The sequence below is a fragment of the Indicator indicator genome, chromosome 10 (assembly GCF_027791375.1).
Source record: "Indicator indicator isolate 239-I01 chromosome 10, UM_Iind_1.1, whole genome shotgun sequence".
In the NCBI taxonomy this organism is placed as follows: Eukaryota; Metazoa; Chordata; class Aves; order Piciformes; family Indicatoridae; genus Indicator; species Indicator indicator.
This window is the reverse complement of record NC_072019.1, coordinates 20,886,554-20,903,548: the sequence shown is the minus strand read 5'-3', so window position 1 is coordinate 20,903,548 and position 16,995 is coordinate 20,886,554. Positions and strand designations below refer to the sequence as shown.

Here is a 16,995-nt window from a genome sequence, read left to right as displayed (position 1 = left end):
TTGGGCAGACACAGGCAGAGGCTCATGAGACTGCATCTTTTTATTTGTGTGTCTAGCTTTAAACAGCCAAGCAGTTTGGGTACAGTCAGTTGGACTGTCTGTTGGCAGAACCTGTTCCTGAGGAACCTTCTGAAAACCAGAGTAGACCAGGGTTCTGAAAGAAAGTTGTTTTTCTTCAGATTTCATTCAGTTGTTTTAAATACAGTTTCAAAATGCGGAGGGATGCTGGGATGGGAAAGCACAGAGCAGGCTGCTCAGCATAGGGGAGCATGGCTAGGTCCTCTCTGGATCTCACTTACCAGTTATGGTCTATTCTGCTCACCTAACACTGCAATTTACCATAGCAGGGGAAGAGCCAGAGTTCCTGGTAGTTACTGCTGCCTCTCTAAGTCAAGGCATCATCAAAACTGAAATACATGTTGAAAAGGGAACTTTTGGGTATGAGAGGGTACCACTGATCCCCATGTGAATCTTGCCCTACTGAGGGCTTACTGTTTTCTAGTGTGAGTAGGAGCCCTCCCTGCATTTCTGTTTGGTATGACAACGTACCCTTGTCTGTGGTTGCAAAACTGCCAGAGTCATCATGCTGTGGCTGGCTCCTCAGCAATGTCCATGTGGGTCATAGGAGCGTGTTTTAGTTGCAGCGAGATGGACGTGAGAGGAGACCTCTATAATGATCTTTTGAGTGCTTCTCTGATGCCTGCTTTCTGTTTGTTTCTCGTTTCAGCTGACTGGGATTATTCAAGGCATGGTGGATGGGCAGCCAAGCCTCCAGCAAGTGCTTGAGGTAAGCAGAGTAACCTTTGGTTCCTGAACTCTGACCTCTGATCCTGTTGTCCTCTCTTCATCTCTTTCCCTGCACCCTCCCCTTGCTGAGAATCGAACCGCGTAATTTGACTATGATTACAGCTTCATTAGAATAACATTTGCTGTCACGTTGGTGACACACTGCTGAGAGTATCGAACCATTGATCTGTCATCTCCAGCTGTTCATGTCAAGGGTGCTGACAAGATATCTAAACTCCTGCCAGTAGATAGGAGAAGAGGCAATTCTTGCTTGAGCCAGTTTTAAAGCATCAAGGCATTGCTTGAGACCACCGCTCCAGGAGTTTCTGCCTTCGTTTTCTTTTGCCTCCCTTAGCACTTTATTAAATTAGTTTTTTCTACCTGTTTAAATGCTTAATAATACATGTAGTATAGAAAAAAATGCCTTTAAATTCTAATCTGGAGAATGTGTGATAGTGTCCTAATAATGCCATCTGCTTAATGCTGAATTTCTACAGCATTTAGAGCTTAATTAGCTGGGAAGTGTTTCTCCATCAATAGCTTTTGTTGGTAGTCAAATAGTGAAGGAAACCTCCTCAAGCAGTCTGCTTGAGCTGCAGGTTGGTGTTCAATGCATCATCTCTGTCAGGATTTCCACTGCTGTATTACCTAATTGTTCCTAATCAGAATAATTGCAACAATTGCTTATTTGAGAAAATCAAATTAAAGGCTTTAAAATCCTCCATGGAGACAGCACTTCGTGGACACTCACAGCAGAGCAGGGAGTTTAGGAAGGTTATTGCTGACTGTTCCTTCCTCTGGGGAGCCTTGTGCAGGGCTGGCTGGAAGATCCCAGCAGCTCAAGGGAAACAGAAGTGTGGTGGAGAGGCTGCTTTGGAGGGAGCTTTACTCCAGAGGGTTACTGTATAATTGGTTGCAGAAAGAAGCACCGTCCTCTGCCCAAAAGGCTGCAGAAGTGACACAAAGCTGAAGATGGTGCTCTGCAAAGGTGACATCTTGCATCTTTCCAAACCCCCAGCTCTCCCTGGTGCTCTCCAGAGAGCACGTAGCAGTGGTGTGTGTCCGTAAGCATATGGATGCCTGTGTCTGCTTCCCCAGGGGGAAGAGGCCTCTTTGTCTAGATGGGTGAATGTACACTGCTGCTGGAGCATCACACAAAATGGTTCATTCTGTTTCTGTGGGGCCTTCTTAGAGAGATACTCTGTAGATTTTTTTTTCTTTTTACTGAAAAGGTGTTCAAACAGCACCATGTCTCTGGGTTAAAATGCTATTTGGGCCAGGCAGCTCCTGGGGCATGCTCATTTGTTCAGGAGCTGAAGGTGTTGAGTGAGGGAAGAGGGTGTTCACTTGATGAAGCACTGGCAGTGCTGCTAGTAAGGCTGCATCTTACCTGCCACTGAAAGATTTGGGGCACATAATTTGCTAGTATTAGCTGGAATAAGTGCCTGTGTGTAGAGATTCTAGTCTTAGTTCCTCCTGGTTAATCCCCGAGATGGATGTACATCCTTCGCATTAATGTGCTCCATTTCTGAAGTGGATCCTGAACATCTATCCCTATGGGAAGTTGATCAGGAGTAGTGGATTCACTTTAAATTCACACTGTGCCCTAAACAAACACTTCTGCAGATTTTAAGGAGGAAAGAGAATCCCAGCCTGGAGAGGAAGGAGGTACGTGGCTTTGCCTGTCAGTGCAACAGTGCTTGTGTGTACCCAGCCCTTCTATTTCTCTCTCATTTATAGCCCCTTGGAGCTGTATTGAGTTGGAGCATGTGAGAAATGCTGCAGGGTAGGGATCCCAGGATGCCTGTGTTTTCTCCTCACTGGAAGGGACATAAGTTATACTCACTGTGAGCCAATTTGGAACACGGAGAGGAAAAGTGGAGGAGGAATGTCAGGTAACAGCACAGTTGTATCGTCCTGTTAATGCTGCACAACTTCCATCCCTCCACGCACAGAGCTGCTGTGGTGCCTGATAAGATCAACTCTGCTCTGGTTGCCTGATGTCTCCTATCGGAAATCTTCAAAGGTCCAAACGTGCTGTTGTTGAGATGGCAAGCAAAGAGAGAAGAGAGAGAGGGAGAGGGCGGATAAGATCACAATTTTCTTCTCTCTTGATTGCCAGCAGCTTATCTGAGTTTAACTGTTGTGGCTCGGCCTGTCTCTGCAAAACTCATCCCCTATTCTTGCCTTCCTTTCAGAGGGTTGACGAGTGGATGGCAAAGGAAGGCCTCTTAGATCCCAGCGTCAAGTCGATTTTTGTGACCTGTGGAGACTGGGATTTGAAAGTGATGTGAGTACGGAAGGGGAGCTATATTTTGCTGGGCTTTTTTGCTCCATGTTTTTCTGTAGTACATATGTCTTTGTCCTTACAGGCCTCTGACTGTCCCTAGTCTCTGTTTCTTTGGGAAATTGTTTGTTATGCATAAAATGGAGGGTTATTTAAGAAAGATGTATGGGTGCTGAGCACAGTGCAAGATCACTGCCTAGGGTATTCTTTGTAGCAAATGAATCCTTTTAGAACCCCAAGAAAGGTTTAAACTGGACCTTTGTGATGCTTTCCCTTTTATCCAATATGCTTTCCAAAGGGCTGGACATTTTGAACACACCCAAATCAAGCAATGATCCTTTGACTTCTGCGTGCAAGGCTTTCTCTCTGTGTCATCTTGGCCCAGTAACTGGATGTGAATCACTGAGTAATCTTTGGAAAGAGAGGATGAGCAAAGGCTGGCACACTTCCTTGGTGTTCTTATTGTTAAGGTCATCTTCAGCATCTAGGCAGCTGTATATAGAGAGTACCAGGGGGGACTTGGAAGTGTCAGTTTATGTGCATGCTTTGTTATGAAAATAGCTAGACTGCTGACCTAAAAATGTATTTAAACCCGAAAGTTAAATTAAATGTCTAAGAATTAGATTAGTCTAATCTGTAAAGCGTTTGCAGATCAGTGTCATATTGTGCTGCATTGACTTCGATTCCTGTAATCTCACTTCAGCTTTTCATTTCCTCGGAGTCCTGGATAAAGACTCCTGTTGTTATCACACTAGTAAAACATGGGCTTGACACATCCAGTGCTAAACTGACATCCACAACTCATTAGTAGTGTTACTCGGTTTTCAGTGTGACATTGGTTTCTCCAAGTTGGAAGCATAAATAAACTGCATGCAGCCTGGGAGCAATAAGCACCAGTTCTTCCCTGAGAGTGGTCTGGCAGACAGCTCTTTGGTTCCTCTTGGTGTGATTAGTGAGACATGAGGACCAAAGCAGCAGCACAAGCACTAGTGGAGATCAGAAATTTGCTATGCTCCAGACAAAAGTATGGTATGCAAGCTTTTGAGTCAAAATCTGTGTCTCTGCTGGGGCCATGTCCAGAGCTGGTGGATCTTGCCAATTCCTATGTTACTGGTTTAAATTACAAGTAAGGCTTATTTTTCCTTATATATCATGTTTAAACTTTAAGACCAGCAAAAAGACAGTTACAGGGATGTGCTAAACTTCTCTTTCTCATCTGTTCTCTTTCCTCAATTCTTTATACCTGTTTCGCTGTTCTGGGAGTCCAGTTTACTGCTATTGGTGATGATTGGAAGGAACAGAGTTATCTTTGTTCGAGGTCCATCTTTCCATCACTTGCACAGTGGGGTAACAAGGTCCTAACTTGGTGCCTGTATGGAGTTGTCAACTTTCTGGATGTTTTTTGTTTTTTTTTTTTTTTCTGCTACACTGGGCAGAAAGAAGTAGAGATGAGGCCGGTTTCTGGTGAGCCCTTGGGGCTGTGGGGTGAGCTGGCTCAGCAGGACGTGCAGTTGTGGAGCAGAGATATTCAATTCACCATTTGCAGTGGTCTCTCGCATGGATTGTGCCTCACTAGTCAGCTGGAAAGGAAGACTCTACTGCTGGCCGTGAGGTTGCAGCAAGTGGTTCAGTTCTCCTTCTTCCTTTTAAAAAATTGTTTTTAAACCATTAACTTCAGAATTCAATCCTGAAGCATCTCCAGGGCAAAGCAGAAAATACATTTTGTGTTTCCCAACCTCATGGATAGCAGGAGTCTGGCTGCAGCCACGCGGTGAGTAGCGCGTCCTGCCGCTCCGGCGCCGATTGGGTGCTGCGGCGTGCAGCGTCACATCTGATTAGCGCTGTGCCAGTGAATGAGGCTTGAGTGAGGACACCCTGCCAGCCCTGACTTGTCTCATTTCCCATTACTTTTATCCGTCACCACAAATGCCGAGTCTCCCTCCTGAACTAATTAAGTTTGCCTGTGTTTAGACACATTGCCAAATAGGGTTTAGCAAAGCAGAACTGAGCATCTCTTTTTAAAGAGGGAAGGCAGGGAGCTGAAACAAGGCTGCTCAGACAGGGAGATAGAGCCTCAGAGATGTGGAACATCTAGGAAGTATTCTAGGGAATCACCCTGTGCTTCCCTGCAAGACCTGGTACCTTTTGCTACTGTGTTGAGACACAGTGGGCACAGAAGGCACTGGGAAAGCGGGAAGGGATGCAGTGCTGCTTGTCTGCATTTGGAGGAGTGTGTTGGTGGAAGCATTGCGTGATAGAAACCCCACTGGGTTTCAGAGGAATTCAGGACAATGAGGTGAGTGCAGTGCTTCCTGACTTAGGGATTGGCAACCTGGGGCAGATCCATTCCTAACTCTGCTACTCCTTTTCTCAGCTTCCTCTAGTAATGAAGCTGCTTGCACAGATGCCTGCAAAGCAAGCTGCAGTTCTCTTACCCAGTGCCTCATGTTGCTAGAAGTCATCCATTGTCCATAGCTTGGCTTGGTTGGAATCCATGCAGCCTTGTTCCTGACTTCTCCAGCAATGACTGGAGAAGTATTTAGTTTGGCTTCTGTCTGCATGTTCTGTTGAAGAGCTGAGGCATGGTATCTTCTAGACAGGTCTGTCTACTGTGATTGCTTCCAGTAGGTACCAGTGGTAGGTGCAAAGGCTCTAGGAGGCACAGCAGGCTGAGCAAGCTGGATGGGAAAGAGTGGCTGGCACGGAGAGAAGAAATCTAGAAGGCTGTCAGTGGTGCATGTGGGCACAAGGTGTGGGAATAGCCTTGTCAAAACCAGGAGTTACAATATGTGTAGCACACCTAGCTCAGTGAAAAGCACCAGAGGAGTACTGAATGTCAAAGTACTGCTCTCTGCTGGTGGTGCCTGGCAGTATCTGAGTCTGCAGGATCCAAGATGGAAACTCAGCTGCCAAAGAACCTGTGAAGCCTCTGCTTGGCTGGAGGATCTTCAGAGAATGAAGCATTGTGTGGCTACAGACTTGCTTTTTCTTGAATGTTAGAGCTTTTGTGGAAGATCACAGAGCTGTTTGTCTGGCATCCATCTGACCAAGAGGGAACACTAGTCACAAGGAGCTGGGTGCCCAGGAGAGGACACCAGGGATCTGGGAAGGGCTCATGGAGGTTCAGCATGAGTTGAGGTCCTTGACCATGCCAGCAAAGACTTTGACATAGGTGTCATGCAACATCAAGAAGGAGAGTCCCTGTGGGAGGGATTTGGTTGCTGATGGAGAGAGCCCATTGTGTGAGAAGACTCAGAGCACTGATCCTCTACTGACTGCACTTGGATCAACCAGCTTTCAATACCTGGTGTGTGTGAACCAGACTGGAGTAGGGGAGACAGCAGCTCTCCTGCCACCCCTCCTTTTCCCTCTTGTTAGGATGCAATTTCTTTAATGAGGAAAACCTCTTGAGTAGGAACATCACCTTTCTGAAGGGTTGTCCTGACAAGGCAGTTCAAGCCGACAGAGTCACATATCAACTTCAGCAAATATCAGTCACTCATTACAGCGACTCTTCTCCCTACCACCGCCCCTCAGCAACACCCCTTGTTCCCAGACAAGGGAATGAATCACACTCCTGCTCTTGAATACATCATGACAAGTCGTGGTTCTAATGAGAAAGGGCCATTCATTCTGGGTGGAAAGTTCCCTGTGTCAACACAGAAATGTTATTAATTAAAAGAGAGCCACCTGAAGCAAAAGATGAAAGGAGCACCAGATCTGCCAAGCTAAAATATGAGTGGGGATATAGCCTCGTTAGGCACATGGTCCTCGGGCCTCTGAGCGCTCAGAGAGAAGATTCTTTTAGCCTGTTGCAAGGAGCTATCCTCCAAGTTTAACAACTCCAAGTATGAATTCAGATACGTGGCATAGTCTGTTATAGTGCTTGCACCGTCGTGCTGTACCTCTGATGGAACTGCCACTAGTCATTAAGCAAATTGCATTAATGTGGCATTGGGTGGTCAGGGTAATGTGCAGCCACCAACTGCAAGAGATGGTTTTAGTGGAAAAGAGGGTGCTTGGTGTCTGCCAAGGTTGAGCGCTTGTAATCTAAGCTCTTTAGTGCGGTGTATCTCCTCTGAAATGTCAAATTGCCTCCATCCCTGTATGGAACCCGTTCGCCTGCTTTTAAGCACAGTGTGAACTAATTTTGGCAACCAAAGAAGAATTTTTACTGTGTGTTCTTAGCTACATAGCTGAAATACAGGTTAAGTGATGTGCCAATGGTTGTGTAGGCAGGCAGAGGCAGAGAAAGGAGTTGAAGCCATGTGTGCTGAATTTCAGACCTGAACCTTAACATCAAGAGTTAATGCTTTCAATATTGGATCATTCTGCAAATGCCTGGGTGACAATGCATGCACACCTCACTCTGGATACCTCGGACATGAAGATGCCTGTAGCGTACTTGCTATGGCTGATGAGAACTTGCTAATTTATGTCTTTACAGGAAACTACTGCTCAGAAGGTTTTTATTTTTTTAAAGAAGTGTTAAGAGGCAAGTACTCTCTTAATATAGTGATAAAACACAGTGAAGTGTCTTGAGATGTTTATAGCCCTTGGTGCTCTTCCTAGGTTGCGTATTAGTAAATTCTGAGCAGTGAATTATACCATTGCTTAATTTTATCTTTTTAAAATTCTTTCTCTGCAAGTTACAGAGGCTAGTAGGATGCTTGCCATCTCAGACCAGCTCTGAGTGTGGCAATGGGCTGATCTTTACAGCCTTTGTCCTGGAGGCTTGGTTTGAAATCAGTCTTGGGTCATGAATGAAGAAGGATGGACGGTGTTAGTGTCCCTTGTGCATGCTGTTCTTTGTCACAGTACTGGGAGAGGGTTGATAGTCTCTGCCTGGGGGAGAAATTGCAGACGGCCACTGAATGGAATCAGTGGGGCCACTAGGGTAGCTGTGGGGAGAAGCAGGAAAAAGCATAGGGTGGGCATGTAGAGTGGCAGCAGGGCAGGAGGGTGTGTTCAGAGGGTGGCTTTGAGAGTACAAGAAAAGAGCTGGTAGAAGAAAGATAACATAGTAATTTGTGTTTTAAAGTCATAATTCCTTTTCGGCTAAGATCTTTGGATTAGCTGTTTGTTGTTGTTTTTAGTGGGGATCAATTTGCTGACCAAGCCTATGGTGTCTTTCTTTACATTGGATGAAGGAAGAGGGTGGTGTGAACTACAGTGCAGGGATAGAACTGAGTATCCAGGGTCAGGAACCTTTCGAGTCAGCTTTGCTGATGGAGTCGTTCATGTAATTACATCCTAAAGTGCTTTGCCAGAGCTAAGCACGCAGCCTTGTGAGCATGCTCTTCTTCAGCACTTACAGAGAGTAGCACTGACCCAGTTCACTTCTGCGACCCTACAGTCCAGCCTTTTGCTTTTAAGAGAAATGATATCACTGATGCAAGAATAAATTTTGGGTTTTAAGATTCCCTTCCTGAACACTTACTTAAAATTAATGTGGCACACTTCTGTTACCCTTCTGCAGCGGTTCCTTTGGCCATCTCCTCTTCTTGAAATCCACTGGTTGCACGAGCTTCTGCAGGTTAGGTTGTCTGAGATTTGTGACTCTGGGAATGCCTTTGTGTTAAGCCTCAGATGTGAAATCTTAGCACAGGGATCATCATGCAATGGATTGTCATCTTCAGGTCTGCTGCTAGTCTGGCTTGCGAAGATGTTTGTCATAGTCAGGGCTATATGGCCACAGATGCACTGAGCTCAACGCATTTTGGGGAGCATGGAATCTGCTGCCTAGGAATTAGGACCAAAGAAGTTAGAAGGAGGATGAAAGATGGTGGAGAAATATGGAATAAGTTTATAGTGTAGGTAGGAATGGGACAGGAGTTGCATCAAGTACTGTATTTCCAACACTGGACTATTGAATGAAGTAATGAAGGGAGAAGGATTTTCCATCCCTGAGTGTGTTAACTCAAGTTACATTTGAAAGCAGTCACACTGAACTGAATGCAAGCTGTTGATCTCACCATCATATGCTCATACAGTAAGGAACCCTAATTCCCTCTGCAGCAAGAACTGCTAGGGGTAATTCTGTGTCCAGTGCTGTAATTTATTTGGGCAGAACAGTTTCAAAATCAATGGGTCTGCAATGGTTATTTGGCAAAAAAACACACCTCCCTCTAATAGCAACTCAGCATTGTGACTGTCCCATGCCCTGGGGAACTCAAAACTGGTTGGCTTGGGAACTACAGAGGATAAATCACTGGAGGACTGTTTGCCATCTGAGTTTTGTTGTCTGTGGTGTGTGCAAAAAATAGGATTAGCTTCACAAAGTGTGAATTTTCTTTATTACTTCAAAAAGTGTAATTTTCCTAGCATTACACGTCTGTAGTGCTTCATGCTGGGGCTGAAATGTCAACTGTCTTCCTTTGGATCCCAGCTCTTGTTACTTCCCAGATGGAGCAGAGCAGTTGTGTGTTGGCACCAGTGCTGCCCTCCCAGTGGTTTGGCTGAGAGTGGTGCTCTCATGGCTTCTCTGCTTAGAGAGCTCAGTTTGAAAAATACTGCCAGCATGGGAGCAGAATCCTTCCCTTTTCACTTGCTCTGTTCAAACCTTGTGTGAGTCAGTATCTTCCTTGAAAAACATGTTATTTTGTTTGCATGTTTGTTTCCTGTTGGAAGCCATCTTCCTGGATGGGTTCAATCCCTTTTCTTCTGAAGCTCCTGGCTGGCAAAGACCTACTGGGCCATCTTGAGGTCATCCTTGGTATTTTCCCTCCAGCGTATTCTCATGTGCCTTGTCCAACAACTCTCCGTATCTTGAGGAGCAGATGTCTGGCAGTGTGCAAGGCTTTCAGGAGGGTGCTGAAGCTGCAGACTAACTTTTTGAGCTGAGTCCATTCCATACTGGACTTGCCTTTTTCTGTGTGTTTGGTCAGGGTGCTGCCCTCAGCCTGGCATCTTGAAGATGGTGTCTGGTGCTCAGAGATTGCTCTGGACCAGGTGCTAGCAGTGACATCAGGCACATGGAAGCAGTACTAGAAGAAAGGGCAGAATAGAGGAGTCTGGCGGCAGAAAACTGAGGAAGCAGTGCAATGCGGCTGGCAGGGCTGTGTGTGGGAAGCTCATGCTGCCTGGGACTTTGTCCTACCTTAGTCCCACCAGCTTTTTCTGCCTGTCTTTGAGCAGAGCTTTCTCCTTCCCTTTGCCCAGCACCTACATTCTAGGACACCCTTCATTTTCTCTCTGTAGGTGCCTCTTGGTCATCCCTGCTTTAGTTTTTCCATCTGGATGTTGAGCCAGGTCTCATTGCTGACCATCAGCCAGCATGCTGAAGGTGCTTGGGCACTGACTGACTTCATCTCCTTTTCCCTGCCTTGAGTCATATGTATCCCCTGCAAACTGGATGGAGGGGAAGAAGCTGGTGAGAGGTTGTTGAGACCTCTCCTCCATCTTGCTGTGCTCCCAGAGAATTGTTACATCTTATGGACCGTTTGGCTTCCCAATGGTCATCCTAATTCTTCACAATATGTATGTGCCATTTCTTGGTTATTAAAAGGACCCCTGAAAAGGATCTGCCCCCTGAGTCAGTGCTCTTCCATGCAGCTAATTGCATGAGGGTTTTGCTTAGGCTGTGAGGCTTAATGTTTCCAAACTCTCTCTGTGTTAAGAGGGTCTCCTTGTGGCTGCAGGGCCTGACCTTTGTGTGCCATCAGAAAGAAGGTGGCGAAGAACACTTCTGCCAGGAGTAATTCAAACTTGGAATTACTCTGGAGGAAGTCCACTTGCTTTCTGTATCAAGGGTGCTTTAAGGGCTGTCTGGCCAGCCAGGTGTCTCAATCTTTCATCTCTACATCCTTACATTGTGTGACACTTTAGGCACCAAAATAGCTTCCATTCTCTGGAGGACCAAGCAAGCTCCACATTTACTAGTAAAGGAGTGATTACCTTGGAATGACAAGTCAGCCAAAGAATGGATGACTGTGGTTGCACAGCCTGTGTGGGAGGGAGGGATGGATGGATGGTGGTTCAAGGGGAGGTTTTTGTCAAGTTGCTGCACTGCATATGAGAAAACAGAGAGAAAAAGCCATTAGACTGTGTATTTCAGGTGTGAGGAAGCTGCCAAGGTCTCCTGGCATTGTGAAATGCCAAGTGAAATGTTACTGCCATGCGAAGCACAGCAGTGTGCTGGAATTAATGAGGCTGGTGTAGGGAGAGCACATGTGGCTGATGTGGAGGGTTAATCTGTGTGAGGGTGATAGGCTTAAGCAGGGGTTTGAGATCAGGGTTGCCATGCTTAGGAAGTGTAATCTAATGGCAAGACCACATGAAAGGAAATTGGAGGTTACAAGAAGAGTGTTAAAAGTTGTGAATTGCCAAAGTTTTTGCCTTTGCTGCCGACCTGAAGCAAATCGCTGGCTTAAGGGGCTGTAAGCACCTGGGTCTTGCATTGGATTTTCAGGTAAGGTGAGGGCTAAGTAATTAATTCCTCTTGCTGTGACCAGGATAGGAGATGATTCTGACTTGCCACTTCTCCTCAGAAGTTTCTTCAGAAGCTGGTAAGGACTCTGCTTGTGAAACCCAGGAAGTAAAGAGGATCCCTGGGTGCCTGACAATCCCTTTTCTCTGTTGGTTCTTTCTTGCAGGCAGCCTCGGGCTGCCTGTCTCTTTGTTAAGAGAGTGACAGCAATGTGACACCGTGAAAATAATTACTAACAAATCACGGTGGTGACTGCAAACAGCTCGCTGTCTTCAGAGGCATGTCAGGGAGCATTAGAGCAGGGCCGTGGGAGCGGCAGAGTGGCTAGGGGCTCTTTCTCTGCTCTAGGCTGAGGGAAGATCTTTGGAGACCTTTGGCGCCTGCCACCCCCACATCATTCACTTCTCGTTGGCTTTTTCTTTCTTTCCTTCCTTCCCTGCCTTCGCCATCAATAATTAAGCCCATTAATTGCACAGTGACTTCAGGAAAGCTGAGAATGATAAGTCGGGGCTTCTGCCTTCCCTGGATTCAGCAACCAGCAACAGAGCAGTGGAGGAATTTCTGCAGGGATATCAAGGGCACATGCAAGCTGTGTTTCCTATCTTGCAGCCCTTGTGTGCTGCCCAGAGCGTTATTGTTTATTAGCAGTGTGTCCCTAGGAATTTATGTGCTGCTGATACAGTTGAGGAATGGCCTGTGCTCTTGTCCTTGGAGGCTCCAGTCACAGTGAACCCAAAAGTAGGTTTGTATTTGTGTTGAGCATCATGTCAAACCTGCAGTTGACTGGCATTTGCAGAGAAAAAATGGGCAGGGGAACAAGATGTCCTTCCAGGATTCAGCAGGGATGCCTGTCACTCAGTGTCAGAGAATAAACAATGGACGTGCCATGGGTGAAGAAGGTGATTGGTACCAAACAGAACAGGTGGAGGAGTCTCTGTAGGGATGAGGCCATTGTGGCTGTGTTAGAGTAGGAATCCAGAGCTACATGGGCAGAGTCAGAGCAGAAGCTCTCTATAAAATCTTTCATTATATTTCTATAAAGTTCCCTCCAAAGGGAGAATCTAGCAGAGGTACTGATAGAAAACTGGAAAGCAGCTACTGGCTGAAGTGTCCTTCAGCAGCACTGATAATCAAACCCCTGGACAGCCATTGAGAGGGGAGCTCACAGCCTCCTCTCCTTGTTCTTGATGGTATTTCATCCTCCAGTTTGACAAGGAGCTGTGCTGTCTGTCAGTTACCTGTGCAGAGGAGCACCCTGCACGAGGAAGCAGAAGGTGCAGGTGAGAGCCCGTTGCCAGCACCTGCTCCACTGAGCAGTCCTCTTTCCCATTCCCTTAGTTACTCAAGTGATTTCCCCGACTGTCACAGCTGTAAATAATGTTTCTGGCATATCTAGCTAGATGCAGAGTGGCGATGGAGGGGGGGAGGGCTAGAGCTGAGGGGGACTCTAACAGCCCCTCTCCCCAACTCATACAATATTTATGCAGGGCTGGGAGTCAGCAGCACTGACCTCTGGGTCGTGCTGTTAAACAGCTCCCGCAGCCCCTGCATCCTAATTGCTGCACTTGTCCTTTGCTCTGGAGGATTTGCTGCTCCTTCTCTCCAACGAAGCAAATACTAATGGCAGCTTGTGCTTAGAGATGGGGAGCAGTCTCTCCCCCACAAGGAAAAGGCAAACTTGTTTCCCCTTGTGCAGATGTTATTTGCAGCTGCACAGAAACCTGTGCTCAGACCCATGGTGTGCCAGGCTTCTTGCTGCTGCTACCCTGGAGGTTGTGCCAAGAGCCCATGGAGCTCCTGTGTGCATAAATTTGGGTTGTGTATCATCAGAAGGAGTGGGGAGAGGGTTTACCCCATCCCACTGGCTCCTTATAGAATTTCTCTTTTCCCTTTAGTGGGGAGAGGGAAGAAGAGACAATTACAGAAGTCAGTTGAGAGAGTAGTCCTGGATCTTAGGGTGCTAGAGAAAGGCAGAAATGGTGCCAGCAAAGATGAGTTCAAACAGTGTCACAAGACAGAATAGCATATTTTCCTGTGGATAAATGATCTGCTTCAGTGAGTGGGAAGAGAGGTGATGCAGACAGTTGGAGACCCTCTGTGTGAGAAGGGAGTTCTTCCCCCCTTGCCAGCAGTACAGCTGTGGCTGGAGGTGGAGAGGTTTTTCACCTGGCAGACAGGGACTTTCAGCTGATTCAGATGGTTCAAGAAAGCCCAAAAGATAAAGCTCTTAAATTGCTAGAGCTGCCATGTCTTTTCCCCATACCGTTTGGCTGGGCTCCGTCCTGCCTGGGGCTTCACGTCGAGTGTCTGCAAGTCCGGTGACCTGACTGGCCACCCACGTCCTTTATCCTGCCTTCCTGAATTGGCAGGTCCCCTTTGTGACTGGAAAAGTGCTGTTTAGACTGGAGACTAATGGCCTTTAAGTGACATGATTGTATTATGTTAAGTGTCTATAGGCTTTGCCATTAGGCACTAAAGAGTTTATGACTCATAGCAGAGAAGCCCTTGTCCTGAAGAGTTTATACTCTAAATGGTCTGGACAGGCAAGGGATGGAGAAGGCAAGATTTGCTCCTGCCTGTTGCACAGAAGGTCTAAGGAAGGACTGGGGCAGGATGTGTCTTCTCAGTTCTAGAGCAGTGCATTGTTAGAGGTCTTGCATGCTTGGGTTTCCTGGGGAGAAGTACTACTGCAATGGGAATTGTGCACTGGGATGAGAAGCACATTTAATTTTAGCTACGTTTTTGGTGTGTTTTGGTTTTGAGGGGGCTTAGACACGATGCATTGTGGGTGCATGCATTGCATCAGATCTATTCCTTTACTCAGTGTGCAATTACAGTGTTCTGCAGTGGGAGTCTGAATGCTGCTTCTTAAAACAGCTTGTATACAGAGGGCCAGGTGATGACTAAATTTGTGTCTGTGTGAAGGACTTCACAAGAGACCACATAGATGGAGAAAGGACATGCTTTGTGTCATCAGGCTCTGCTGCACCGTGAATCACAGAATAGTTTAAATAGAGATCTCTAATCCAGTCCCCTGCTCAAAGTAGAACTAACATCAAACTTAGATCAGGTTGCTCAAGGTCTTCTTCAGATGAGTTTGAGTGTCTCCAGGGGAGGACATTTCACCACCAATCTGTTACAGTGCTTTATTACCTGCACAGTGAAGTGTTTTTCCTGATGACAAATTGGAAGTTCACCTGCTGCAGCCTGTGGTCATGACAGGTGACTTTAACTGAGAACATGCCTGTGTGGTGTTTGTACACTGTATCCAATTTTGTACACCCCTGCTCATAAGATGCTGTATAATGTCATGTTTAGTAAGCAGATGGACTGTCACAGCACAGCAAGCCTCTGTGCAGAAATCTGTTTTTAAGCATTTCTTATAGTCTCAGGTTCCCAAGGCTGAGAGGGACAATCTCAGTCTTGGAGACTTCCTAGTTTATTTTTCATTTGGAACAGTGTGATGCATTTCTGATGTCAAAGGGAAGTCCACCCAGTTGTCCACCCTGTCTGTACACCATCACCCATCTGGAGAACATGGTATGGAGGAGTGCCAAGCTTCTGCCTGCTGCACTGCTAACCTCAGCTGAACCATGGAGCCAGCAAGCTCTGGTTTTCTGGTAATTAAGTAGTTATTGAAAAATCAAAAGTCTTATTTCTGACCCCATTGTTGCTGACTACTTAATCCAGGTAGAGTTACTCCAGATTTCCTCCCACATGCATAGCAGCTGAATCAGGCCTGGTAAATAGAGCTGTGAGTCTTTTTAAGAGAAGCTGTTAAGCAGTAGCACGTAGATTTATTGTAGCATCATGTGTGTGCAATTGTTGATGAACATCTTCTGTTGGAAGCTGAATACCTGCTGTGTTACAGCCTTGCTTTTTATGTTGAGATAGCATCTCTGCCAGCACCTAGCTGATGCACAGACAGATACCCATAAAAGGGCCAGATCTCTCATGGTGTTAAATGCCTTCATGTTTCATTAAGGTGGAAAGCACACTATGCTTTGCAGGAAGAGAAAGTCACAATGAGCCACTTGCCCTGTGTGTTTTTTCTGGCAGAATTGTTTTCCTAGGGTCTACATTGCTCCCGTTTGAGCCTGGGGTAACAGCCTTTTCCATTCCCAGGCGAGCTGCTGGAAAAGCATGGGTGTTCAGGTTCTCCCAGCTTTCTTAGTACTTAGCAGTAAACTCAGGGAAGAGGGCTCTAGCTGTTAGCATGTGGGCGTTCAGGCATTTCAGCCAGGGCTGTGAGTCCCAAGTGTTAAGGCTTGCAGTTTGCCTTTTTACCTTCCTAGGCAGGATTATGCCTAATAGAGAGAGAAAGCAATGCTGTCCAGAATGGGCATCACAGAAAAAGAAAGGAGGATCTGAAAGTGCCAGGTATTAGCCTCACCGCTTAGCCTGGGTTTTTTTGGCCTCATTACACTAATCCAATTAAAGATTGATTGAAGAAGATAACACACTCCAGTGAAGGGGTTTGTGTAGTGACTGCTTTCCTTCCTGGGCAGCCAGAGTAGCCCTAGTTATCTTGTGCATCACCACACTTCCCCAGGCCCTGCAGACCCAGTGGTGCCTCCACATGCCGTGGTGTGTGCTCTTCTCCTGCATTGTGCCTCTCTTATTACTAATGGAGCATGGATGCATTTTAGCTGCTGGTCAGCCCTCATTAATATCCAGAGATGACAGGTTGACATTTGTAAAGAAGACTTGCATTGACCTTCATGTTGTGCATCGGTGCGGTTGCCATGCAGTGCCCAGTGCGAGATGCTTCTTCCTGTGCTGCCTCAGGAATGCATTTGTGTTAGCAAAGGGACAGGCTGCTTTGTAACCCTTTGCTGCTGCTGGGAGCACAGGCAGTGTGTCTGGATGTCTCGGCATCCCTCTGCTTATCCCGAGGAGCAGTTTCAGCAGACCCTCCATCCATCCCAGTGAACTGAATGAGGGATGTTAGGGTTGTAGTCATGGCTCTTTGTGGAGGTTGTTATTTCGGTACTGAGACCTCAATGGAAGACAGCTTTGTGCCAACAGCAATGTCCCATCTATTTCCTTTTCCTAGCTCCTGTCTTGGAATGCATCAGAAGAAAAGGTTGCACTGCCCAGGCATCCTGAGCATTGTCAGTCGCCTGTCTCTCCCCCATCCCGCCCCGTCCTGGCTTGAGGACTGCTGCAGCCCTCTCAGCAGTGACATTTATTATCAGAGGGGCTTTGAAAACAGGCAGGCTGCTCCTGCAAAGGCTCCTCGCTGTAACTCCATCTCCTCCTCTTGCCAGCCCGTCTGAGGCAATGGCTGCTGGTGTTGAAATTCATTAGTGTTTCCTGACAGGCAGTGGAGGCTTGCTCTGTCTGTTCCTACTTCCATGCTTCATGCATGCTGATATTTAAAGCTGATGTGTGGCTCATAGGCTTGTTGCATTGTGACAAGTTTGGGGGTGGTTGAGAGAACTGAGAGGGTGGAAGGAAAGAGAAGAGGGAGGGAGATGGGACTTGTTTTACG

General features: G+C 46.7%; 1 protein-coding gene across 1 annotated transcript in view; it reads left to right on the top strand.

The window, feature by feature from the left end:
• ERI3 (ERI1 exoribonuclease family member 3) overlaps positions 1-16,995 on the top strand; it is a 136,522-nt gene that overhangs the window by 34,388 nt on the left and 85,139 nt on the right. Inside the window, exons 4-5 of the mRNA XM_054384283.1 lie at positions 728-787; positions 2,985-3,076. Coding sequence (XP_054240258.1) covers positions 728-787; positions 2,985-3,076 — 152 coding nt within the window. The remainder of the gene's footprint in view (positions 1-727; positions 788-2,984; positions 3,077-16,995) is intronic.